The sequence below is a fragment of the Juglans microcarpa x Juglans regia genome, chromosome 5D, assembly GCF_004785595.1.
Source record: "Juglans microcarpa x Juglans regia isolate MS1-56 chromosome 5D, Jm3101_v1.0, whole genome shotgun sequence".
Classification (NCBI taxonomy): domain Eukaryota; kingdom Viridiplantae; phylum Streptophyta; class Magnoliopsida; order Fagales; family Juglandaceae; genus Juglans; species Juglans microcarpa x Juglans regia.
Window position 1 is genome coordinate 23,163,661 of NC_054602.1, and position 26,746 is coordinate 23,190,406.

Sequence of the window (26,746 nt, forward strand, 5' to 3'; positions counted from 1 at the left end):
TTTTTTCTTTATTCTATTTTTCTTATGAAGAGAAGGAGTTGAATTAACTGGGTCAGGGAAGTTCAATCTTACTTTACTCTAGAATCCGTTGATGGATCCTTGAGGCAAAATCCTAGTTGATACCAAATATTAGAGAAATGATCTAGGCAATTTTTTTGTATAACTAAAAAGCTTTCCCAGCCATCCTGATTATCATGCCATCATTGCATGGTGTATTTCCATAGCCAACCCCCTTGAGCCTTATGTTACATGAGCCTTTATTTGTTCTTTTAACTACATAAACCATTCCAGTTCTAAGCCTGAAAAACTATGATTTACCTTTTACAGTTTAAGAAAATACTTTGGTGGAAATCTACATTTAAAGAGAAAGTTAGTTCAAAGAAAATTATGTTCTATTTGATCAAAGTGTGAAAAAAAAATGATGAACAAAAAAAAAAAAAACAAAAAAACAAAAGAGGTTGAAGATTTGAAAAGGCTCCAAGAATTGAGGTGGCTGAATGGAAAAAAAAAAGTATTATTGTTGGGTTCGTCTTTTATTCAGAGGTGATTTATCCATCATGGCAGAAAAAAAAATTAAATAAATGGAATGTAAATCACTTCAGATTTTGTTGAAGGTGCACTTGGTACTACTTCATTGATTACGGCAACAATAATATGACAAGTATGAGCATATAGTCGAGGAAGAGTTATGGCTTGAATCATGTGGATATCTCTTTTATTGTTTTTTTCACTACGTATTTTCCCAGTTTGTTTTGATTTTCCATATCCATTTCTTTCTTAGCCCTCACCCTGTGGCCTGTCATTACAATCTAATTAAAGACCTTTTGATCTCTGATTTTGGTTTGACTATATTAGTGGAGAGGATTTCTGAAAATTGGACTTATGGGGTTAAGTTTTGAGAGAATTATTCTGATTTCAGTTAGGGCTGTCAAATCGTGTTAACGGGTCGTGTTCGTGTCGTGTCAAGACATATATATTATACTATATAGGTCAACCCTAACCCGACCCATTAAGTTTATCGTGTCAGGATCTCAAACCCTAACACGATCCATTAACATAACGGGTTGTGTCATGTCGACCCGTTTTGACCCGTTTCTGTAAATGGATTGAACAAACCCAAAATTAACCCCCTCTAGTTAAGTTTAGCATAATTTTATATAAATGTTAAAATCACAATATCTATAAAAAAATATAAAACTAACTACAAGTCCAAAATTACAATCCAAACAATAAAAATATCTAAATTAAAATTCCAAAAATTTTATTTTTTAGGTATAAGGGTATAATTGTAACTTTAACTTTCTTAATGGGTCATAGCGGGTTGACCCGTTATCAACCCGTTAAGCAATCGTGTCTTAACAGGTCAACCCGTTTTGACCCAAACCCGTTAAGGCTAAACCCTAACCCACTTTTATCGTGTTATGTTCGTGTTGAGTTAACGGGTCGTGTCACATCTTGCCACCCCTAGTTTCAATTGTTCTACTTTTATCTGAGTTTGCAGGTGGTTTGGAGTTGAATTGACTATATCACACATACACTCAAGGTCAAAATTGGACTTATGGGGTTAAGTTTTGAGAGAATTATTTTGGTTTCAGTTGTTCTACTTTTATCTGAGTTTGCAGGTGATTTGGAGTTGAATTGACTATATCACACACACACTCAAGGTCTTAGCTTTAGGTTGTAAAAAATGCTTAACTCTTGCTTGACAAATTGCTAAATTTTTTATTGATTTTCTTTCTATCTTTGATGTTAAAAAAGTAAGATACTAGTGATGAAATCAAAATTCAGATCATGACTTGGTGAGTGATGAAACTTCCCTATGGGGTCAAGTTGATAGTCTATAGTGGTCTTTTATTTTTTATTTTTTTTTATTTTTGTTTGAGGACAAACAAAGTTGTAAGTTTGGGGGTGTTTGATGACTTGCATAATTTTTTATATTTTATCACTTCTTAACTTTAAACTTTAGTCTAAATACCCTATTATTGGACTAAAATGCTAAAATGTTAATAGAAATCATTGGAATTAATGTGTATTCTTGAATTGAGTTTCTATTTACTTTGGAATACTCCTGAGCAGATTTTTATGTTTAATTTCAGAGTTTATAAAAGAGCAAGTCCAAACCCATTCGAATTCAAAAGACTTTCAAGTGGGAAAGACGTTGGAACAATCTAAGAAGTTTCAATGAGTGTAGGACTCTTCAAATAAGGATAATGATGGGGTTTGAGAATAATTCGGATCAGAGTCCAAAACGCGCTAGCAGACAGCATAGACACACTTTAGTATTTTAATCATAACTTTTCGCTCCAATATCGGATTGATGCGATGCTTAACGCGTTGGAAAGCTATCTTAAAGCGCTACAAAGTTGTCTCTAATAAGGATTTCCAAATTCGAACTCCTGAAGTGCATACGTGGCTGCCAAGTTGAGTCCTAAAATTTAGGCGATTTTGTGTGCAGGAATATGAAGACATCAAGGTTTATTTCCTACCCTATTTAAGCGTATCATTAGCACGAAATTGAGAGTTTTTTAGGGGCATTTCTTTAGAGTTTTTGGTTTCAGGCGTTGCGGCTTGCAAGGGACGACGCTGCAGACTGCGAGGAGAATTTTCTATGTTCATTTTCTTCTATTCTTCTCTCAGAAAAATTTTGGTGCATTCGTTTATGTTAAATTTAATTTTTAGCATGAACTAAATTTTCTTTATTCTAGGAAAAGGATGTAATCTAGTTCCGAACTATGCTTGATTTTCTATGTTAATTTGAAGTAATTCTCTTCTATATTTGTCTGATTTATTCTGACCTTATTGCTTCGAATTAACTAGCCATTAATTAGATGATTTTAATCTTGTGATTTGCTATCGAAAGAGGGAATTATAGGATAGATCTTGGATATTTCGGCATAGGTAAATATAGAGATCAAAAGACTTGTATGAACCTATGTAGTATTAAAATCATTGATCTTATTGCTTTCTTCCTTTATTAATTTGCATACTTTTGTGTAACATGATGAATAAGAATAATTTCCAATTGACTATCGAAAGAGGCTTTTGGATGTTTGTGGAGATTTGCTAACAAATAGAGAGAATTAAATTCAATTAATTAGATGAGCAAAGCATAGTAAGGAATTAGGTGAAATCGATTTCCTAAAAGTTTTCTTTCCCATTGATTTGATCTTCGAACAATATCTTGCTTTTCCTTTGAGTATTTTCTTTGAATTAATTTTATTTTAATTTGCAATTACAAAAATCTTAGAGACTTTTCTAAATAAAGTTAAGATTAGTATAATTTTAGTATTTGTCAAAAGTAAGTTACCAATCCCTGAGGACGATACTCTTCTCATCAATTTACTATAAAACCACGATATTGTGCACTTGCAGTTTTGCACCGATCAACCCCCTCTCCCCCATCTCCCCAATCCCTGTTCTCCCTCAACCCACGCCACTGTGCACAACCCATTACCAACGACCCCACCACGCCACCGCCACCTCACCTCGACGGCCACCCCCTCCTTCTCCCCTAGCCCCCACACCGGGCATTTCCGTTTCTTCGAATATTCTGGCATCACCTCTCTCTCTCTCTCTCAGATTTCTCTGAAAATCACCACCGCTAGGGGCGCCATTCTCTAGCACTCACACCTCGACACCATCGACAGTCCTCCATTGGAGTCTCCTTCTCCTCCACGCCTTGCCTAGCAGCCCGTGGCCCTCCTTCTCTCTGTTTCTCTCTCTGCTACATCTCTCAAGACCCACTCCATGGCGCCGAGCAGCTCCTGGTCTCTACCTCATCTCTACGCCTCCTTGATCCTGCTCCGTCACCACAACCACCATGCTATTCGTCCTCGTTGGTAGGCATCTCTCCACCACCATCTCTCTCTCTCTCTCTCTCTCTCTCTCTCTCTCTATTTTGTGCTGCAAGAGTGCGTAATAAAGATTATTTTGTGTCTTTGTTGTCTGTGTTGGTGGCTTAGAGTTGTGAGGTGCTTTGTGATGGAGGTAATTAGAACTGGATTGCTACTTTAGTGGATATGGGTTATGAACATGATGTTAGAATTTTGTTTCAATTTTTGTGTGAATGATGTTGGTGTTATACTGGCAGCTCTAGGATTTTGTTTGCTTATAGATTTTTTTTGGGTTTGACTGGGATTATTTTTTGGATTTTGATATGGAGGAGAAGTAGTGGCTTTGAATGGTTCTCTTGGCTTGTTTCCACCACTGAAGGATTTAACAAAGTTGACAACACTGTGAGTTAATAATTCATTTGTGGAAATCTGTGGTGTGTGCATGTGTTTTATTTGTGTAGCTAAAAAAGTTTGATTAATCTGTACAATGAACACATTGAATGACATAATAATTAGTTCAATAAATGGAGATATTTGGCTCAGTTAATATGTTGTAAAGTATCTTGTTTGTAGCGATTACCTTATCTCACTTCTCATCGAACATGTGCATTGGATGACCTTAGCAAAAGGGGATTTCAGCAGGTGTTGGAGGTGACGGTGATTCAGTTGATTTATGTTGGCATAAACCAGTGCATCAACTTGTGCAAAAAAATTTCATTGACATAATTTTTTCCCCTTTTCCCATTTCTTTTTGGGCAGAAGGGGCTTAGTGGCAAAACAAATTTGGTTTTGATCTCCTCTGACTTCTTTGTGACCTCTCTTCTTCTCAGTTTGGTTTTGCCTTGCAGCTTTATTTTCAAATCGAGCATGATGTTGAGATGGACTCGATCAAATTGAAAGCTTTGATAGACCTTTTGATGAAATTGTGGAATAACCACTTTTCAATCAGCTGAGATGATTTTATTTGATGCTGAAATTAGGAGTATTTTTTTCTTTTCTAGTTTTGAGAGATGAAGCTTTATGTATTTGGTTTTTGCAATCGTAAATTTTATAATCGCCACGTAATCATTTTGAAAAAAGTGAATAAAACATGAGATTCACTTGAAAAAAATTAATTTTTTTATAGTGAATCTCACTTTTTTTCAAAATGATTACGCAACGTTTACGCACTTCACAATTATATGTACAATTACTCTTGCTATATATAACTTTTCAATTAAGTTGTACAGAGTTGGAAATAATAAATGTCAAGTATAGATGAATGGATTTTTATAGGATAAATTCAATTGGCATTTGCAAGAAACCTAGCCGCCTGGTCCAATCCAACTAGGATGATCTTGATCATCAACATTAACTAATGGAGCATTAGGATTGGGCCATTTTAAGTTACGTGATTATCAATTTGTCAGTGCGGTAGCCGTAGGTCATATGTTTGCTGCTATAATCATTCATCTTCTTTCTGGCCTCCTATTTTTTTTCTTTGTTATTTTTCTTCTCTCCCCTACCCCTCCTTTTATACCCTATTTAATTTCAATCATGAAGACATCAACTCGTATAAACATCAACGACTTGGGTCAAGTAATTCTTATATATATATATATATATATATATATATATATATATATATATATATAGGGAGAATTCAAAGCCCATGTTAAGACACGTTCGTAACTTCAATTTTTTTTTTTTTTCATTTCAAGACTTTGTTTGAATCCACTACAAAAGATCAGACATTTTCCAGCACTCAAAATCGCCGCAAATACACATATTAATCACTAGATTTGCTTATTTTTGGCAATTTTTAAATCGTCGCAGGTTCAACGAAATCCTAAAGCCATTTTAGATCAGTTTCGTCGATTTTAAAAACTCGCCGGAATTATGACTATTTGCGGTGATAAATTGTCGCCACAAAATGAACAAAAAAAACCCGAAATATGTGTTATTAGGTTCCCACATAATCGCCGAAAGAATTAATAGCAACGACTATTTCCATCACAAATGCTCAATTAATCGCCGCAAGTAATCCATGTTAATACCAGCGATATCAAACTATCACGGCTAGTTTTTATTTGCCACGAATCCTGATCGCCGCTAATGTCAACTTATTCGCCGTAATTATCTTCGCCCATTTTCAACGATCCTCACATTCGTCACATTTGAAGTTATTACAACAGAGGAGTAATCACCGCAAAAGGATCCTTACCGCCACCAAAAGTCACTGCAATGATTAAGATTGTCGTCACTATAAATATCTCCCTATAAGATTACTTTTTCCGGCGCATAAGGCTCACCGTAATTGAGTTTTTGCATCGATTATTTAAATCGTCGCGGACTACACTTTATTCAGTCACACTCTTTTCGGCGATCAATAATCGCCGCAAAATGTTCTTTGATTTTTTTTTTTTTTCCGCTACACCTAGAGACGTTGGCTGGGCTTCATTTGCACACTTCATCTAATGGAATACAGTTTATTTTATTAACAATATATTTATCTTATTCCATTAAATCTGATGATTTAAATAATATTGTTTTAGTGACTGACCTGGAATAAGATAAATATAAAATAAACTGCACTTAATATTGTTTCATTGCTATATAATACTTAGTGTTTATCCAGCAGTACCCATGCCTTACGATATTAAATACTTAGAAACATGAAACATAAAGGAAAAAGATTGAACTTGCACTATATATGCCTTGAGAACATGTAGGATTCCATGATAGACCTTTTCAAACCATTTCCATCTAATTTAATAAATTAATGACATTCAATTCATCGATTGAGGTGGGGAATTCACATTAATGTAGTTAAGGGCTATACACTAGGGTTGACCAATCGAAACCCAAAACTTACAACTTAACTACTAAATATTGAGAATAAATCATTCAAATATGTCAAATGTGCTGCTCCTCTATCTTTATAAATTATATCTAGTCAGATCTAACAATATGCACCTGGGCATGAGGGGTCGGCAGAACAACTCCTTACAAGATTGCATCAATGCCCTTATACTCGTGAGATATTTCATATTTCCATCTCGACAAACACCAATCTGACAGTTATAGATAAAATGAATCAGTACACACCATTAGAGCCATTATATATAAAGGAGCAGTTATATATAACAAAACGTTCTATTTGTTTAAACCAACATAATGTCAGCAATGGAAGCATGCAAGCAAACCTCAATATGAGTAATCCACTTCCAATATCTAACACCCAGATTTACATGTTGGGTCTTATAAAAAAACTACAACCAAGTAGAATCCCATGCCAAACCACCCACCAGTCCCACTTCCCCTCCACTTCTTTTGCCACTTTTATTAAAGCCACTTTTATCAAAGCCTATATTCTTTAGCCTTTTTTCTGAGGAAATGCAACAAATTTGCCTTTTACACTCCATTCAGCTATTATAAAGCAAAAACAACCAATAAGCAAGGGAAAAACTATAGATGAAAGAGAAAAAACACTACATGCCCAGTTTCTCTAAGATGTATATGAGCAACTTTACATAAAAAATAAAGGCTACCCTCTACATACCTTTTAACAGGAGCTAATTTAGTCCAATTGGATATTTTAACAATCACAATAAATATTTCTAAGTATGAAATATCCAAACTCATGAAAAATAGCTTTGTGATGCCTTTTGAGGCTTGAGGTGCCGGTATGTCAGCAAGATGAAGTGAGGAAAGAGAGTTTCGAAATAGGCTCCATCAATGTCTAGAAAGAGTTAAAGAAACTCATGTTGTATTGCAAATCTAGGGGACGATATTGGGTCACCAAAAACGAATTGGACCTCCACAATATTGTTATTGATGTTTTTTTTTAAACAATAATTATAAAAAAAAAAAAAAATAGCTCTTGTTAGGTGATTATAACACTAGGCAACTGGTATATATAACACATAAGAACTAAATCTCACCATAGCAGCCATTCCTTTGCTTGTCAATATATAACACGCATGAATCAGACCATAGAGCATCTCAGCTGCTGATTCAACCAACTCATTCTCTGTTCCTCTGTAAACATATCACCTGTAAAGCCCAAAAAAGTGAGAGCAATTATTCAAAATTGGCAACTGAATGCCAAGGCAGTGGCTATGCATGTCACCATATAATTTTAACTATCAGGAAATAAAAAGACAGGAGAAAAGGTGAAAAAGAAATTTAATTATCCCATGCTTGAGCAGTCACGAAAAAAAGAGCAATTTGACCTGATAGTATTGTTTTTCTGACTGCTCTTCTGATAGTATTTAATTATACGGTAAGAGCAGGACCGATGGCAGAGTTGGGAAGGCTTGTAAGCCTTCTCGCTTACTTCACGTAATTGCTCATGCACTTTATACATACAACGCTCATGCTTAGCAATTGGAATCAACCCTCGAGGGGGGAGTGTATCGCAACTCATATTGTAGAGCAGTAATACAAGTCTCTGTTCCTATTACAAATCATACAAATTCTCACTAATTTTAACAACAATTTCTGATAGGAAAATGCTACCATTTTAATTGTAAATACGAATAGAGCGAGCAAGCCTCATATCTAGAGAATTAGTACAAATCTCCAATCCAAATATTTGCATACAAATTGCCACTAAATTTGAACTATTTTCATTTAAAAAATAACATGTATAGACAAATTAAGCTTCCCACTAAACTAGATTGGAGGATTCTATTAGATTATTTCAGAAAATAAATCAGATGTAAGAAGCACATACTTTTCTAATTGGATTAATATAAGTCTTTGAAGGTATACATGTCAATTTAGTGGTCTAAGGAATTTCTTCCATTCCAACTTAAAAGGTGATAAAGCTAGAAATTGTGCGTCTTGTTGTCATCAAGGGAAATCACCTACATTGGGTGCATGGAAAAGCATTAGTGGAGTGTCTCACTGTCAATAGCTTCCAGCTTTCACCAATATGTCCAGAATATATGCAAATTTCTTCCCATTATTCAGCAAGAAAGCCAATGCGTTATTCAAGAGGATTCAGCTTCTTTTTGATTTGGGAACTGGGCAAGGAATGGATCCTTGGTTTATAAGGGTTTTGTCATCACTTTTCCTCACTTACTGGTCAAAGATCTATACTCAACCACTCATAGGTGCATCCCAAATGTTCAGGCACTCAATAACCTGACTTTGCTTCAGGAGGTAAATTCTCCATCAGGCTGGGACAAGGAAAAGATCGACACTGGAGTATGGAAACATACTCCGAATGGTCTTTTTACTTTGAAGACTGCATGGAACTTATTGAGGGACCACTCCTGACTCTACTCCTAATTCTAATGAGATGACATCATGCATTTTCATGCTTCCTTTCCATTCAACATAGTCCATATACCATTTGATCTTAGAACTTTTCATAAGACTTCTACGGTGGAGATCTAAAACAGTACGGTATTAGCATAAAAGGAAATCTAAAGAGAAGAGGAAGGTAACAATGACCTTACTGTTTTATGCTTTTCTTTTCAATATGCGAGAATGGACTTGAATGCAGATTGCTCAATGCAGATTGCTCAATGCAGATTGCTTCCTTTTGCTTTGTAGGAACAAAAAAAAAGCACACCAGATTACCAACCTTCAGAAAAATATAGTAACCCAAGGAAGCGTTGACTTTAGCATTCAAAATGGCTTCTTTATTTATCTCAACATTTTACACTTCAACACATTTTAATAAAACTCACAAATTAATATTAGTTACAAATCATTTAAAATCATTTTAGCATTAAAAAGCAGTCAACTAAGTGATGGCTTGAATTTGCTCCCTTGACCATCGGGGGAGCCTTCTCCCATTTTTTTTAATTATTATTATTATTATTTTTGTAAAGTCAGTTTAATCATATCTTCCGTATGTCCACAAACTATTACCATGTTACCCACATGTTTAAATTAGTATCACATTACATTAGGTATTCCAAGTCTTTTTCTTTTTTCTTTTTTCATCGATGATGGTTGGGTTAGTTTGACAGAAAATTAAAAAAAAAAAAAAAAAGATTTTGGCCCTGAAAGCAAGAATATAGGCTTACCATGGGTGGGAAGATTCACTGTCTGTTTTAGATTCCTCTACAAATGTCAATAAGATGTAAATCAACAAATATTGACGAGAATGGTAGCCTACAATCATGAGTTTTTGATAAAATAAACTTACAAAACCAATAAAAAACAGAGTATAAAGTGTAACCAAGTATGAATGTGTATATATATGCATATACATGCACAACAATGACCTTGTTTCTTTCACGAACTACCAGACTTAATAGAAATGCAGGGCAAATTGTGCAAAAACCAATCATAGTTGCAAAACTCTAATCCAAAATAGTGTTAGCACGAATTACATAAACCACAAGAATAAATTTTGCTGAACAGACACTGAATTAGATTTCCAAGATGGCAACTCCAATAAATAAATAAAAATATACGCAGACTTAAAACAAGGATGGGAAGCAACAGTGACATCCAGTTTAAGCAACACTCATTCAAGCCCGCTATGTGGAATCAAATGGGAAAGTTATGTCCAGTTAAGGCCTATTCGGTCGAAAAAAGTTAAGGTTCTTGTCCTTAATGGCAAAAACAATCAATGAATCTCTGCCACATAGTTGAATAATATTGAACAAAGTATAAAGGGTTCTCACTCAGTTGAAGAACACTTGAAGGAATAAAAAATTTAAGGTTCAATGTTCGAAATTTTATTTATTTATTTGATAGTCCTAGCCCTTTTTATTGGAAATTTAACAAGAACAACAAAAGAATTAGGAAAGAATTTCGTGGGAACTAGCAACACAGTGGGTTTCATCCAGAATTTGAAAGAACAAAGGAATTACCTTACCCAACCCTCCATCGTAGGTCACTAACCAAGCTTCATTGATCGACTGAACAGGAGAAAGATGGAGGATATCCAAAATGCCTGAATCATTGTTTGGGCCCATCGCCAAAACAATAAATATATGGACATGTAAAATGAAAAACAATAAATAACAAAAAAAAAACTAACAAAAAAAAACTGCACTGTGTTATCCGAAAGTCAATTGTTCTCCAACAATATCATGTGAACATACCTGCTGCTTGGCAAGCCTCAGTTTGCTCTGGGGTTGAAGTACGTTCAAATTTATCAAAACTTATCCTATTGAATCACTCATAGACTTCCTTATGAGTCTATATCGTATGCATGGTATCTTATCTTATCTTATGAGTCTATATCTTATAAAAAATGCATGGTATCTGCAAAAGAAGCACACATAATGTGGTTATATTGTAGCTAGAGGGATACATTATTTGCTAAACACCCGCAAATGCATTGATCGAAGAAGAGAAAATAAAAATCTAGGAGAAAGAATCAATGGAAAACAAAACTATGCCATCAACCTTCATCTCTTTCACTGACAATAATCCTTCACTGAATCGTCTTTCATCATGCTGCAATTCTTCTAAGCCCACAATATGTCAGATCCTTACCCAACACCCTCTAGATAATTGGAACAACTCATCAGCATATAACCAAACTAATGAACACAGTAAAGTCCAAAAATTCCCTCAACTGCCCAATGACTCCAACAATGCAAAAGTAAGACAACCTTCATCTTCACTATATATATATATACGTGGATTTGTGAATATATATATATATATATGTGTGTGTGTGTGTGTATACACACACATATATATATATTGGCCACCCACCATCTCCCACCACCAAAAAGTGCCCAAAATACACAAAAAAGCTCTTCCCATGCGTGTTAATGGTAGCTCACTGAGTCTCTCCACGTGACTGGAGAGACTCAATGTAAGACGGGAAATTTTGGAAGAATTCCCTCAACATGTTATCAGTTTCATTTTGCCTCTCACGAAGTGCGCGCATTTCATCCCTCATTTCATCAAGCTGCGTCTTGTAGTTCAAGGCATCTTTCTTGTAGTTGTCAGCGTCTTTCTTGTGTTGTTCAATCAAGGCAAGGTACTCTTTTTCTCATTCACGGTCCCATTATCTTGTCGACTCCGAGATGACCATCTCCCCTAGCCCCCGGGCATATCCTGGTCTATGCCCAAGTACCTCCCTAAACACACTCGTTGTTGCCTGACTGGTGCATTGTTCAGGCTCTAGATCATCCAGTTTGCCAACCATCTTTTTCTGCACGAGCAAAATTTCCTTTTGTTATTGTTAAGTCCTGTAATGCCTCATGAATTTATCGCTTTCAAATATAAAGTAATTGAACCTTCTATTTGTGCAGCAAATAGCCTAACATAAAGATCGTACTCACATAGGTGTCTTCAGTGGCTGAGGTGAAAAATTTATTGTTCTTCTTCGACCAGTGAGTCTCCTCATAAAACTCCACCAAAGTCGCATTCGTCACCCGTTACAAGAGTGTGGAATTTGTATAGTTAGCTATGATCAATCAGAAACATGATTCTACGGAAATGGAGTTGTGACCATACAAGTTACCGCATAAATCAGTTGAAAGATTATACCTTCTCCTCCAGTATCCTAACAAAGGATTTGCGGCCTGCTGTGTGGTTATTGGTTAGCTTCTTTCTATTCTCCTAATTTTGTCATGAAAGATTAAAACCCAATGTTAGTCAACACCAACTGCATAATAAAATAGGATATATATTTTTTATTTTGAATAACCAATATATACCTTGAACTCTTCGCTTCCCCACCTCGCACACAGCTTATCCCAAACGATGGGGTCAACCATGCTACTCCCAGAAGACAATGCTTCTTCGTGACTTTTGTATGATAAATATTTTTTGTGTAATTCGTGATGGAATGCATTGAATCGCTTACGTAGCTACTTTAAGACTATCAATCTATTGATTTGCCAGATCCCAATCCAACACGAAGTCACCCTACAGGAATGAACATTTCATTAATTGAAGCGATTATTCTACACCCACTTCCTTACCCACAAAATGAAACAACAACTGTCTTACCCGAACACGTTCAATCAACTCGTCCTTTTGAGCCTGTGACACATCGGTCCATCTAGCATAACTCATGTCACAGTGCTGTTTAACTATTTGCGTTACCCGTATCGTGAACATGGATGCGTTCTGACAACACAGTGCCGACTCGCCGTCATTAATCTTCAACGGCACTTTTCCGTACTTTCTCATCTTCTCAAACTCGGTGCACTTAGCAGGCCCACGCCTACGTTTGGGTTGTTCCTGGGTAGCTATAGGCACTGTGGCGGCAGCTGCATCTGTATTTCAACATAAAAAAATTTGACTATTATGTGAGGATCAGTTTTAATCTTAGGTGTTTACATATATATGGTTCAAGGACAACAATAATTGAAATAACACAAATGACAACCGTACCGATATCTTCTTTGTTCGGTTCAGGTTCTCTTACGGGTGAGGATTCTCTATTGGCATGGGGTGGGGGCTGAGGAATGGGACATGGAGGCTCCCATGGATGACTAGGAGGCTGCATTGAGTCATCCGAGCTTGACTTATCTGCATCTAAAGTTGAGCTATGTTATGAATTGATACGAACTCCTCGGGGTCGACGGGCTCTACATGAGTATGGGACAAATCTTCTAGCCCGAATACCTCTTCCAACACCTTTTCCTCGGGAACTTTCTCCCCTTGCATTACCTGCATTTGTACGACATTCCATTTCCATTAAATTACGTTGCCACTGTCGGTTACAATGAACTAGCATGCAAGAAATATCGAAGAAACCTACTATAAGAAAGTACGTTGGATCGAAATATCTACCTTGAACATTGATACTCGTCATTTCGAGCAGACTGAAGATGGGAATGGTCCAACTTTATTCTCAAGGTACGGGCTCTCTTATTTCACGTGTCACTTTGGCCCCCACTTGAATGCGACACCGTGCCTTTTTACCCCCACCTAAGATGTAGTAATATCAATTTAGTGGTTATAGTTAACTTAGAGATCCCAAAGAATAAATATAAGGTTATAAGATAAATTGTGAAACTAACTTTTAACAAAACATTAGAAGGCTAATTGGCAAATGTTTCCAACCACTACTTGAGTCTATACTTAGAAATACATAGACCACTGTCGTACTCGAAGTAGCTATCATTACATCTATGCTCAATTAGTTAAGTGCGCATTCGAGATCTAGAGGTTGAAAATAATTTTTTATTAAAACAAGTGATACATTACTTGACCCAAATGTACATTAATAACAACATGTTGTGATTACGAACTTTAAACGAACATACTTGTAATTCTTCGTACTTTATTTATTGGCCACATGCCCATTAGTGGAGTCAAACTAAGTGTCTTCAGTGCATATAATATTCGGCTTGTTGTCTATTCTGACACAGACTCGTCGTCTGTGTCTAATTCCTCCTCATCTAAATATTCCCCATCGGCATAAGCATCTCCTAAACCACAAGCAACTATGCCATCATCAATGAAGTTGTATGAATTGATGTCTTCGCTAGCCGGACCAGTGACTTCTAGTGCATCAATGTGGATAGGTTCTATATCATTCCTATTTAGTGGAGTTGACACTGGACATGCATCACACGAAAATGGTGCATATGTATATGATGGCTCATCTTCTTGATAGGCATCATCATCACTTGATTCACCATCAATAGCTTCTAACACCCTCGGCACCTATGGAATGTCGTATACATTCCTATTCGTGTACTTCTGCACCACAAACCATCTCCCTTGGGCCCTTATATATCTCTGATGTAAAAACACTGGGACGCCTGGCATGCCAACATAAATGGTTCATCCTTATACCAAGTCCTGTCCATGTTGATACTGATCATATGGTTATCAACTCGTACCCCACGTCTTGGATCCCACACGTCAAACCAATCACACATGAACAAGTACACCCGACACCTCCCCATGTAGTGTAATTCCACGATATCATTAATAACACCATAGAAGTCGACATTATTAGTACTTTCACCACCAGTTACCAACACCCCTGAATTTTGTGTATGCCGCCGAAGTTCACGTTGTTTCATATGGAATCTTTTGCCATTTATAATGCAAGCAGCATAGGATGAGACATAACGTTCAAGACCACAAGCTAACGCATACAGATCAGCAGTCACATCAAGTGGGTTGGTGATACGCTGATCCTGAACCTACAACAATATTGTTGGAAGGTAATCACTTATAGTTTATTCAACTTAGTCGGAAAGATTCAAGTTCAAATAACTAGGGAGGGAGCAAGCTAGCTTACACATTTCTTGAACCATGTTGGAAACTCAATTTGATGTGTTTGATCGGTACAATTTGGACTATGCACATTACATTTCTCATAATGCTCCCTGCATTTGGAGAACACATGAACGTCCAATCAATATATGTAAGTTACATGTTGAGCATACAATATAAATGGGTTGTCCCCAAAAAAGCCATAAGAAAATAAGTTTGAACTTTAGAGATAATGGATGCTTACTTTAGGTATGGTCCAATCTCATCGCAGTTGTTGAGGACGTACCAGGTGGCTTCCGTAAGGTGTTTATTTGATAATTGCAAGTTCGAAGCCATGCCCATGGGCCGAACTTTCTGGTTGAAAATCTTGAATCCTCCTATATTCTCCACTTCTCCACCATCAATGTTGCGGTCCATTTGAGTAAACTTTGTCTCAATATCTTGGAGATACATTGAGCAAAAAGTCAGACATTCGATGTGAATGTAGGCTTCGGCTATTGAGCCTTCTGGGCGGGCTTTATTCTTAACATATCGCTTGAACTTGCCAAGATACCTCTCAAATGGATACATCCACCTGTATTTTACTGGACCCCTAAGTATGGCCTTACGTGGTAAGCGGACAACTAGGTGGACCATGACATCCTAAAAGAAGGGGGAAATATCATTTCCAATTTGCATATAATTGCGACGATATCAGTTTGAAGCTGGGATAGGCAGTTAACATCTAGAGTTCGGGCACACAATTCCTTGAAGAAAATGCTTAGTTCAGTCAAGGCCAAGGCAATATCAGTTCGTAAGTACCCCCCAACAACAATAGGGAGTAGTCTTTGCATGAAAACATGACAGTCGTGACTTTTCAATCCTGAGATTTTGCAATCACGTATAGAAACACAATGCGAGATATTGGAAGCGAATCCATCTGGAAATTTCACATTAGCCAACCATTCACAAATTTTATTCCTTTCATCACCGTGTAATGTGTACAATGCATGTGGCATTATAACATGTTCACCTTCATACTTCAAGTGTAATTCTTTCCTGAAGCCCAAAATCTCCAAGTCACGTCGAGAATTGATATTATCCTTAGTTTTACCAGGAATGTTCATTGAAGTCCACAAGATGTTATGAGAAATATTCTTCTCAATATGCATGACATCTAGATTATGTCAAAGACGCAGGGTTACCCAATACGGTAGCTTGAAGAAAATGCTATATTTTGTCCAGTTCAACTCTTCAGCAGTGTGTTTTCTCTTTCGACGAGATTTACCAAATTGCACATCCCCAATCATTTGTAGTTGAGCTAAAATATCAACTCCTTCTAAAACCCTTGGTGGTATGCGATGATCTTCTTTACCATTGAACAAATGTTTTCTCCATCTCCACATGTCCCATATAACAATGTTTTCTACCATACTTCAACCAATTGGAGTCTGTGCCCTCATTACAGGATGGACATGCCAATTTCCCTTTTGTTGACCAGCCAAAAAGATTCTCGTACGCGGGGAAGTCATTGATTGTCCACATTAAAGCAACATGCAACATGAACGTTTCCTTTGTGGAGGCATCATACGTAGGTACCCCATGTTCCCAAAATTCAAACAGTTCATCGAGTAACGGTTGCAAGTAAACATCGATGTCATTACCTGCAGATTTTAGCCCAGGAATAATGTGGGATATCATGAAGAACTGATCTTTCATGCACAACCACGGCGACAAGTTATATGGGACTAGGGTTACTGGCCAAATGCTATATGGTTTAGCCATATTGTTGAAGGGATTGAAACCGTCACTTGCCATCCCAAGCCTTACATTGCGAGCATCCTGAGCAAACCAACTATGTTCTTCATCAAATCTCTTCCAAGACTTTGAGTCTGCAGGATGTCTCATATTAGCCTCATCGATCGGCCGTTGTTCTTTATGCCATCTCATATCACCTGCTATCTTTGCAAACATGAAGGGATGTTGCAATCTTGGCTTCAAAGGAAAATGCCGCAACACTTTTTGAGGGATAAGACGTGCCTTGTGAGTATTAGGCACCCACCTTGAAGCCTTACAAATAGGACATTCATTAAGATCAGCATTTTTCTTCCAGAACAAGATGCAGTCATTGGGACATGCATGAATTTTGTAGTAGTTGAAACTCAGACTCCGCTCCAATGACCTTGACTCCTCGTATGACTGGCAATTTAGCATCAGGAAAAGCAGACCGCAACAGGTTAAGTAGCATATCAACGACTTTATTGACCACCCACCGAGTGTCTTAATGCGCAACAAGTTCACAATGAATGATAGTTTTGAGAAATTTGTACAGCCATAAAAAAGTGGACGTCGGGCATCCTCTAGTAGCTGGTCGAAAGATGAACTTGGGGGTGGATGTGGTATTGATCCACCAGTTGGCAATGGATTGGCATGATCTTGGAGAACATCAACGAATGTGCCTGACTGGATGACATCTAACAAATGGTTCATGTCATCGATGTACTCGTCAGCATAATCAGCAACACTATCGTCGTCGTCATCATTAAAACTCCGTGTTTCCTCCTCCCCATGAAATATCCAATGGGTATAATTTGGATTGATCCCTTTAATGAACAAGTGACTCTCAACTTCAAATATAGGCAAGAAGAACATATTACGACATTCACGGCATGGACACCGAATGCCTTCAATTCCCCGGGAATGGTTTCGTGCCAGGGTGAGGAAAATGTTAACCCCCTTGGCGTATGCGGGCGAACAAAGTCTATCGGTCAAGTTCATCCAGCTTTTGTCCAACTAAAAAGGTTAAAAACAGCATATTAGAAAGAAGGATAACTTCAATTTAGCTATATGAATCATACAAAGCGTCTCTCTCTCTAGTTTCTCTCCGTACAGTTTTAGTTTTTTTCCTTCTATTGGTAGTGATTCATCAATGGCTTTTCCTTCTTGAGGGGATTAGTGTATTCTCTGAATCATTAGGTTTGTATTGTCTGTGGGTTGGTTTAGATGGGGTTGTGCAAGGAGGTATTCATTGATCAGAAGTTGTTTGAGTTTAGAAAGGAGAATGCAAGGTGGTGGAGGATTATAGAAAGTAGTCATCGTGTGTGAAATATATTTCAGTTGATTGGGAAACTCTGGGTTGGCTGGGTTCTATGGTGAAGGAGTGTGCAGTAACATTGGGTACTCAGGAGTTTCTGCGAACTCGTAGAAAAGGGGACACTGTGATAATAGTGAGGAAGGGACGTAACTTTAATGGTACTTTTATCTCCATCTCAGAATTTGGTCGTGATAAGAGGAGAGGATTGCTTGTGATTCTGGAAGGAAGGAAGGGGGAGGGATGGAAGAAGCTTGCTGATATTTTAATGGAGATGGCTGATATCCAGATAGTTGCTGCAAAGAAGAACAAAGGTGAGGGAGGTGCTCCATCATCGTGGGCAGGAGGTGCAAGGTCGTACAGTGAGGTGCTGAAGAAGGTACCGTATCGTGCTGCATTAGACGTGGTGTCAGGTGTAACCATCTCTGAGGACGTGCAGCGGCATGGTGTAGCAGAAAGCAGATTGGCGGGGCTAAATGAGGAAAGCATTTTGAAGATGTTAGCTGGATTGGAGGAGAAGATCGGCATTGTGTTAGATGAAATAAATTATCTAAAACGCTGCGTTAAAGGTAAGGAGGTGGCGGGCCGAAATGGTGGGCTTGGTATGGGTCTGGGCAGAGCGATGGGCTTGGGCAAGGGTCAGCCATCAGGCCCTGTGAAGGCCTGGAGGGCAGTGGAGATAGTTGGGTCGGGGAAGGTTCTCGGATCCGAGATATCGGACCAGGGACAGCGGGTGGCGCCGATAAGTTCATTACCGGCAACCCTGCCGGCACAGAAGCTGCCGACAACCTCGGTCGAACCCTCTGGTGAGACGGAAAAGGAGATCCGACTCGGATCCGAGATTTTGGACCAGGGTCATGTTGCTCCTGTGGCGCCGATAAGTGCATTATTGGCAACCCTGCCGGCACAGAAGTTGCCGACACCCTCGGTCGACCACTCAGGTGAGACGGTAAAGGAGTTCCGACGGGAAGAGGTAGAGGAGGGGGAGTTTCTGGCGTTAACTTCTGCGTCTGTGGAGAATGGACTATCGGAACTGTGTGTGGTGGACGAAGTCCCAGAAGTGGTGCACGAGCAGTCTGGCTTGAGGGATAGAGAGATGTCTCTTTGCGGTGAGGTGTTTTCGCGGGATAGTGATGTGGTTCAGAGTGGTCTTCCACTTTTGGTGATGAGTAGACCTGATGAGTTATTTTATGGGGATGATTCTCCTCTTAATAATATGGTTTTAAGTGGTGAAACAAATAAGCTGGATGTTTCGGTGATTCCCAATAACAGTGTTGGGGAAGAGGGGGCTCTTACTCCTTTATGTACACTCCCTCCCAGTGATTATGGGAGTTGTTCGACGAATTGGATTTTTAAAAAGGTAGAGGAGCTATAGAAAATTTTTGGGGTCTCTTTTGGAGGTTATGAGGAACAATTTATGGCCCTTCTTGTGGCTATTGAAGCTAGCCGTTCGAAATCAACATCAAAACAAGATAGGGAACTTAAACGCTTAACATGCTCCATCAATTATGATGTCAAGGAGGGGAGTAGTGGAAGGGTTAGATCAAAAGGGAGGGGTAAGTTAAGTTTTAATGAAGCCTAAGATTGTTTCTTGGAATGTAAGGGGTCTCAATGATAGGGACAAACGCCTTCGGATCAAAGCGCTATTGAGATTATGGAAGGGAGATGTGATATGCTTGCAAGAAACAAAGTTGGGTTTTATTGATAGAAGTTTTGTGCGTAGTATTTGGGGATGTTCTTATATGGGTTGGTCCTATTTGGCCTCTCAGGGAGCATCAGGTGGAGTATTATTAATGTGGGATAAAAGAGTGGTTGAGGCGATTGAGGAGTGTGTTGGAGAGTATTCGGTTTCGGTGTTATTCAAAAATGTGAGCGATGGGTGGATTTGGGCTTTTGCAGGGTCTTATGGTCCTAACATAGATAGAGATAGACGACGGTTGTGGGAGGAGTTGGCAGGAATACACTCTTTATGGGATGTGCCGTGGTGTATGGGAGGTGATTTTAACATTACTCGTTTTCCTAGTGAACGATCGGGGCATCATCGACACACTTTGGCCATGGCGGAATTCTCTGAGTTCATCTTTGATATGGATCTTATGGACCTCCCTTTGGTGGGTGGTGAGTATACTTGGTCTAATGGCCGTGCTTGGTCGAAATTGGATCGATTTCTTGTCTCACCGTTATGGGAAGCCCACTATCCAGAAGTTAGCCAGAAAAGGTTAGCTAGAGTCAGCTCAGACCATTTTCCCATCCTCTTAGATTGTGGTGGCATTCAAGGGGGTCGCCGGTATTTCAAGTTTGAGAATATGTGGCTTAAGGTGGACGGGTTTGTAGAGATGGTGAGAACTTGGTGGACTTCGTACCAGTTTAGTGGCACTCCGAGTTTTATTCTTGCAGGTAAGATGAAGGCTCTAAAGCAAGACCTGAAGAAATGGAACTTAGAAGTTTTTTATCACATTGACAATCAAAAGTCTATTTTGATGGAGGAGTTGCAGGAGTTGGAGGGTAAGGAATTATTGGGAAGGGCTTCGGAGGAGGAGTTATTGAGAAAAGTAACGGTTGTGGCAGAGTTGGAAAGGGTGTTGCTGTTAGAAGAGACTTCATGGCATCAAAAATCCAGAGCCCTCTGGTTGAAAGAGGGTGATAGGTGTACGAAGTTTTTTCACAAAATGGCTAATTCTCAGACGTAATAATGCGATTGAGTTGTTACATTCAGGTACACAGGTGCTATCTTCTTCGGCTGATCTAGAAAGTCACATTGCACATTATTATGAGACTCTGCTTACCGAACCAGTAACTTGGAGGCCGAAGCTTGATGACTTACCGTTTGAGGCAATTGATCCGCAGTTTGTGAGTGTATTGGAGAGACCTTTTGTGGAAGATGAGATTTTCAAGGTCATATCTGGTATGGCTAAGGACAAAGCGCCGGGTCCGGATGGTTTCTCAATGGGTTTCTTCCAAACTTGTTGGGATGTGGTGAAAGGTGATGTCTTGCCGGTGTTCAGTGAATTTCATGCTTATCAAAAGCTTGAAAAATCACTTAATGTGACTTTTATTGCACTCATTCCAAAGAAATATGGGGCGTCGAATATTGAGGATTTTCGCCCAATAAGTTTGATTAGCAGTGTCTATAAGATTATTTCAAAGGTCCTTGCTAATCGGCTTAGTCTAGTGCTGGAAAATATTATTTCCAAGCCTCAAAATGCTTTTATTCATGGGAGATATATATTTGATTCGGTGCTCATTGCAAATGAGTGTTTGGATGCTAGATTGAGGGAGGGAAGTCCAGGTATTCTTTGCAAGCTAGATATGGAGAAGGCTTATGACCATGTGAACTGGGATTTCCTTTTGTATTTATTGAAGAGGTGTGGTTTCGGAGATAGGTGGATTTCTTGGATGCGTTTTTGCATTTCAACGGCCCGGTTTTCAGTTCTAGTTAATGGCACTCCTGCAGGTTTTTTTCATAGTTCGAGGGGTTTGCGACAGAGTGATCCATTATCTCCCTTTCTTTTTGTCATAGTTATGGAGGCGTTGAGCAAGATGTTGCAGGCTACTATTAGTGGGGGTTTTTTATCTGGTTTTCAGGTGGGAAATGGCTCTGGTAGCTCTTGTATCATTTCACATCTTCTTTTTGCAGACGACACTCTGTTGTTTTGTGAAGCGGATGGGAGTCAGGTCCAAACTTTGCGTGCATTATCACTTTGTTTTGAAGCAGTATCAGGTCTTAAGGTGAACCTTGACAAGTCTGAGTTGGTTCTGGTGGGTGTGGTCCCTAATATACGCAATCTAGCAAGTCTTCTGGGTTGCAGGGTGTCCTCGTTCCCAATGAAATATCTGGGTCTTCCGTTAGGTGCTACTTTCAAGAGTAGAGCTATATGGGATGGGGTGGTAGAAAAGATAGAGAAAAGGTTGGCTGGATAGAAAAGGGTGTATCTATCGAAAGGAGGTCGTCTCACTCTTATCAAGAGTACCCTTACAAACCTCCCCACTTATTTTTTATCCCTTTTTCCTATGCCTGCAGGGGTGGTGAATAGAATTGAGAAACTCTTCAAGGCATTTCTATGGGGAGGCTTAGGAGAGGAGAAGAAAGTTCATTTGGTTAATTGGAAGACAGTATGTTCTCCAGTTGAGTATGGGGGGTTGGGTGTGTGTAACTTGAGAACTTTTAATAAAGTGTTGTTGGGGAAATGGCTTTGGAGATATCATATGGAAGAGGGTTCTTTGTGGAGGGAAATAATAGATGCTAAATATGGGGTTGATTGGGGTGGTTGGTGTTCTAAAGAAGTGAGAGGGGGGCATGGAGTGGGGCTATGAAAGTTCATAAGGAAGGGGTGGATTATTTTAGTAAATCATATTCGTTTTGTCGCAAGTGAGGGTGACCGAATCAGTTTTTGGCGGGATGTGTGGTGTGGAGATCATGCATTGGAAAATGTGTTTCCAGCTTTATATCGTATTGTAGTTAACAAGGACGTTTCTGTGGCGGAAGTGCGATTATTTGCTCATGGTTCGCATCAGTGGAATATTCTGTTTAATAGAGATATTCATGATTGGGAATTATCTATGGTTTCAGATTTTTTCAGCTTGTTACATTCTTTAGGGTCTACTATGGTGCAACAAGACAGCTTGAAATGGAGGTTCCAGGATCATAAGAAATTCTCAGTAAAAGCGTATTATAAAATTTTGATTTCACAGGATCACACCTCATTCCCTTGGAGGAACATTTGGAGGTCTCGAGTGCCCTATAGAGTTGCTTTCTTTGTTTGGAATGCCGCCCTTGGGAAGATCTTAACCACGGATAATTTGAGGAAGAGAGGATGCGTTGTACTGGATTGGTGTTACATGTGTAGAAAGAGTGGAGAATCGGTAGATCATCTTTTACTACATTGTGATGTAGCAAGAGGGTTGTGGAATGAGATTTTTCGACGGGTCGGTGTGGCTTGGGTAATGCCTAGGAGAGTGGTGGAGCTGATGGGTTGTTGGAGGAAATTGCAGGGCAGTCATCAAGTGGCAGCAGTTTGGAGAATGATTCCGTTGTGTATCATGTGATGTATTTGGACGAAAAGGAATATGCGATGCTTCGAAGACAAGGAAAGAACAATGATGGAGCTGAAGAATTATTTTCTGCACACTTTATTGCTTTGGTTTTCAGCTATTGTATTAAATGGGGATGATAAACATGAATTCCTATCTTTAGTTTAACGCTCTTAGAATGTATCTAGGTGTTCAACTGTATACTTCCTGTGTACTAGGTATATGCCTATTTCATTCACATCAATAAAGTTTATATCTTACTTATCAAAAAAAAAAAAATTAGCTATATGGAGGACGGGTAAAGAATTTGAGAAAGTGCATTGGTGAGCAAAAGTGTACAACGGAGTCGAAGTTACGTGCTTGTGGAGAACAAGAGAAGATGGCATAAACAATACTAACCGGGGTTGCCATGAAGATCGTTGTGGAGTGATGAAGGTAGTGGTGAATAGTTGATTGTGTTTATGCCAGGAGTAGTGAAGTGCTGTAGAAAATATGTCATAATGTTAAACATAGTCATATATGTGAACATTGTTGGTATAGGGCAGAAAGAAGGTGCATATAAAGATGCTAACTAGATGGTCCAGTTACACAAGAGTTGGAACTATTTTGGAGGTTATGGAAACGTGTAGATGGTATGCTTGAATATTATCGTTACTTATAAGGAAAACAATTATGGTATCTATGAATTACGTAATGCTCATATGAACTGCACTTGTGAACACAGTACTTGGGCAAAAATAAGGAGGTTGTGGAAAGGAATGAAAAAGTTGTTGACCTGGAACGTGTTTTCACGGACGCCTTTTCCCTACCTTGATCAAAACTATAATGGGAGGAGGTAGCAGAAACATCAGACTATTGAATAATTTTGGAGTTACCACTTTGACCAATAAGAAAATGGATTATTATAGTGGTGCATTTTATTCTTGAGTGGGTAAAAAACAAAAGGAAAAAGTCTAGAGTAAGATAGAGGCTAGACTATAGATTGCAAGGAAATATAAATTGGCCACAACTTCAATAATGCTACAATAAGGTTAGGAAGCCTTAGTACTCATATTTTGTTACTCATCATCCACTACTAAACTTCTAAAAACAACAATCTGTCCAGAATACTTGCAATTTTCACTAATACCAATTGGACCTATAATTGTTTGAGAAGTTTAATTTTGACCCACCATAATTACCTTAACTCACAAACTTACATGTAATTATACTCTAAATAGTGTTGGACTTAAAATATGAGTATCACAAAACCAATTTCAGAAAACCAAAAATGCATTTGATATTTCTAACTTGCACATTTCATTATATGAGAATTATGCCTAAACCCATGCATGTCCAAATTTACAAACCGAAACTGCACTTAATGATGCAAACTATGAAACATATCGTCATGAACAGAATTTTGTCGCGGGGATATCACGACAAAATGTATTAACTTGAATCAAACCACAATTAACAAAAACGCTATCTCTTTTGACCGTATAATAATTATGACTCATCATTGCATTTATGTGTTCCTCTTGTGTATTACAACTTAGCAATATCCAAGTAAGACCAAATTAGTACTCGGTAATTACTTTTAAAGAAATTAAGAAGCCACGTATACAGTGTAAAAGAAGCCACATGATACAACAACTAGGCTTGGCCGAGATGAGCAGAGCACAATTGAGTCAAACAAATGCCTATTGTTCCCCTACATAAACAGTTTATGTAGGCGATATAAACTGATGTTGTATTATGTCTACAGTAATTACCTCAAAAGGGCCCCCTGCCTCTTTAATAAGATCTTCTAGAAGACACAGGCACGTAAAGCTCCAACTATCACTGACAATAATCCTTTAAATTGACCTAATTATACACACATTAGCATTTGTTTAGGAAACACTTAATTTTGTGAGAAATAAAAAAGACTGCATAAAGAAACTGCCATGATATATATACCAGAGTCTAATATTAATATGCAAAACATATACTTAGAGACCAATTTTAATATCACCCTATGGTATAATGAGAGGATGATAAATGAATGGAAGATGAATAAATTGTATACCATTTATTTTGGAAAAAATACTTGCATTTTATCATATGTAATTAAAACATATAAAAAAAATGGTATACAGTGATAAGATAGGAGTAACTGTTGCTAAGCATAGGTTATTTCTGCCTTGGGGTATAATTATAGCACCAATCAGGCAAGCCAAGATGAACCTGAGAGAGCTTTCAGGAATGGGCAGATCAAGTTTGTGAAGAGGGAAGGCAAAGGGGTTGCACATATATTATATAAATTTCCTTTATCTTAGAATGAATTTCAATGTTGGACTTAGGAGGGTGCTGAGTAAATTGTGAATAAGGTTATCTAAGGAAAACTTTGTAATGTTTCTTAATGAATGGAACTGCATTATCATATTCAAACAAGAAAAAAAAAGAAAGGAAAAAACTAATTTAATGGCCTATATATATATTAAGCTGGTGCATGTGTTTAACAAATTTCCATCGAAATTAAGCAATGAAATGTATTTACTAGACAAATCTGAAGGGCAATAGTTCGTTTTATACTCAATATAATATATGTACTCCTACATATATGAGTACATAAATAACAAAAAATCTGACACTAGCAGTTTGTCAGAAGAAAAAGGATCACTCCCGACTATTTCATAAAGGCACTATACTCTCAAGTACTTCAACCAAGTCAAAGATAAACTTATGTTTCTAATAGAAGCGGCCATTGTAAACTTTCCCATAATATAATGCTTTTTAATACACTGGCAGAAGCAAGTCAGTTCTATAGACAATGCTTTCACGGATATTATATGAAATGAAGGATTGGAATGGATAGTTGGTAATACAACACCCAATATTGAAGATAAACAAAAGGTTCTAAGATGAGACAAATTGGGTCTAAACCATAATATCATGCTTTTTAATACACTGGTATGTGCTCATTCTCATATCATTTCTTAATAATAAATGATTACACCAACAAATGTAGGAACTGATTTTGCATATTTGAGAGAGATAGGCTAAAACATTTTCTATAACAATAATCGAGGTAAAAAGCACCCCGGGGTATCTAATCAGATCCCCCAAATATGCTTGTATGGACAATGAGGAGAGGCATAAAAGTGAGTTAAAAAAACTAGTCTCAATTCACTTATAGAGATGTTATTTCCAAGAAGGCACAGCTTAGAGATGAAATGCAGTGCATAAGGCCAAGGATGTGCCACATAGAGCAGAAATCTGCAAGTCATATTAGACTCGAGGTAAACTGTTTTTCATTTCTTTCACTTTATTTCCTGCTGCTTCTAGAGCAAGTGAAGGTAGACTATGTCCATATTATTGTTAGGTTAAAATAGATCATGAGTAGCTCTAGATAGTAATAGTTTTTGGAAGAAGTTTAATAAAAGTAGAATGAAGATGAGATCAACTAAGGGAGGATCGGGAAGCAGTTTTAAAAGGAATAAAAGAGAAACATTTCCCAGTAAATAAATGAAAAAGGTTGGATAAAAGGGGAAAACTTGTAAAATGAAAGTAAAAGCGGTATGAGATAGAGGGTGGCTAGCGTCTTCATAGATGGGAGCAAAGTTATAAAAGAAATAATAGATCAAAAGTAGAAGAGAATATAACAATATAGATTAGGAGATTTAGCTTGTGCTTGAGT

At 37.9% G+C, this 26,746-nt stretch overlaps 3 protein-coding genes and 2 long non-coding RNA genes across 6 annotated transcripts in view; 1 reads left to right on the forward strand and 4 right to left on the reverse strand.

Annotated features, from left to right (window-relative positions):
• LOC121264963 overlaps window positions 1–12,166 on the reverse strand; it is a 23,332-nt gene extending 11,166 nt beyond the window's left edge. The window contains exon 1 of the long non-coding RNA XR_005940585.1: window positions 11,485–12,166. This is a non-coding gene — a long non-coding RNA (uncharacterized LOC121264963). The remainder of the gene's footprint in view (window positions 1–11,484) is intronic.
• On the reverse strand, window positions 6,496–8,008 carry LOC121264962. The gene is made up of 2 exons (XR_005940584.1): window positions 7,757–8,008; window positions 6,496–6,886 (listed from the first exon to the last, which is right to left on the reverse strand). It is a non-coding gene; the product is annotated as an uncharacterized LOC121264962 (long non-coding RNA).
• Window positions 12,167–12,431: 265 nt separating the features above from the next.
• On the reverse strand, window positions 12,432–25,062 carry LOC121264961. Of its 2 annotated transcripts, XM_041168374.1 has the most exons (6): window positions 24,840–25,062; window positions 23,485–23,566; window positions 13,545–13,682; window positions 13,143–13,421; window positions 12,756–13,024; window positions 12,432–12,671 (listed from the first exon to the last, which is right to left on the reverse strand). In XM_041168374.1, exons 4-6 carry the CDS (start codon window positions 13,255–13,257, stop codon window positions 12,633–12,635), a joined length of 423 nt encoding a protein of 140 aa, XP_041024308.1. In that variant the 5' UTR covers window positions 13,258–13,421; window positions 13,545–13,682; window positions 23,485–23,566; window positions 24,840–25,062; the 3' UTR covers window positions 12,432–12,632. The 2 variants fall into 2 exon arrangements, with proteins under 2 accessions (XP_041024308.1, XP_041024307.1); XM_041168373.1 differs by lacking the exon at window positions 23,485–23,566.
• On the reverse strand, window positions 16,335–17,741 carry LOC121265822. The gene has a single exon (XM_041169484.1). The coding sequence runs from the start codon at window positions 17,739–17,741 to the stop codon at window positions 16,335–16,337; it is 1,407 nt and encodes a 468-aa protein (XP_041025418.1).
• Window positions 18,074–26,098, forward strand: LOC121265824. Its single transcript, XM_041169485.1, has 2 exons — window positions 18,074–19,309; window positions 26,078–26,098. The coding sequence occupies exons 1-2, from the start codon at window positions 18,113–18,115 to the stop codon at window positions 26,096–26,098; spliced, it is 1,218 nt and encodes a 405-aa protein (XP_041025419.1). The 5' UTR covers window positions 18,074–18,112.
• The last annotated feature ends 648 nt before the right edge of the window (window positions 26,099–26,746 follow it).

Coding starts and splice junctions, on each gene's coding strand:
- LOC121264961 (XM_041168373.1), bottom strand. CDS start 13,257: ATGCAGCCTCCTAGTCATCCATGGGAGCCTCCATGTCCCATTCCTCAG. Junction 13,025..13,142: donor ACCGAACAAAGAAGATATCG/GTACGGTTGTCA, acceptor GTTGAAATACAG/ATGCAGCTGCCGCCACAGTG. Junction 12,672..12,755: donor AGTTGATTGAACGTGTTCGG/GTAAGACAGTTG, acceptor TCATTCCTGTAG/GGTGACTTCGTGTTGGATTG.
- LOC121265822 (XM_041169484.1), bottom strand. CDS start 17,741: ATGAACTTGACCGATAGACTTTGTTCGCCCGCATACGCCAAGGGGGTT.
- LOC121265824 (XM_041169485.1), top strand. CDS start 18,113: ATGGTGAAGGAGTGTGCAGTAACATTGGGTACTCAGGAGTTTCTGCGA. Junction 19,310..26,077: donor CAAATAAGCTGGATGTTTCG/GTGATTCCCAAT, acceptor CAACAAATGTAG/GAACTGATTTTGCATATTTG.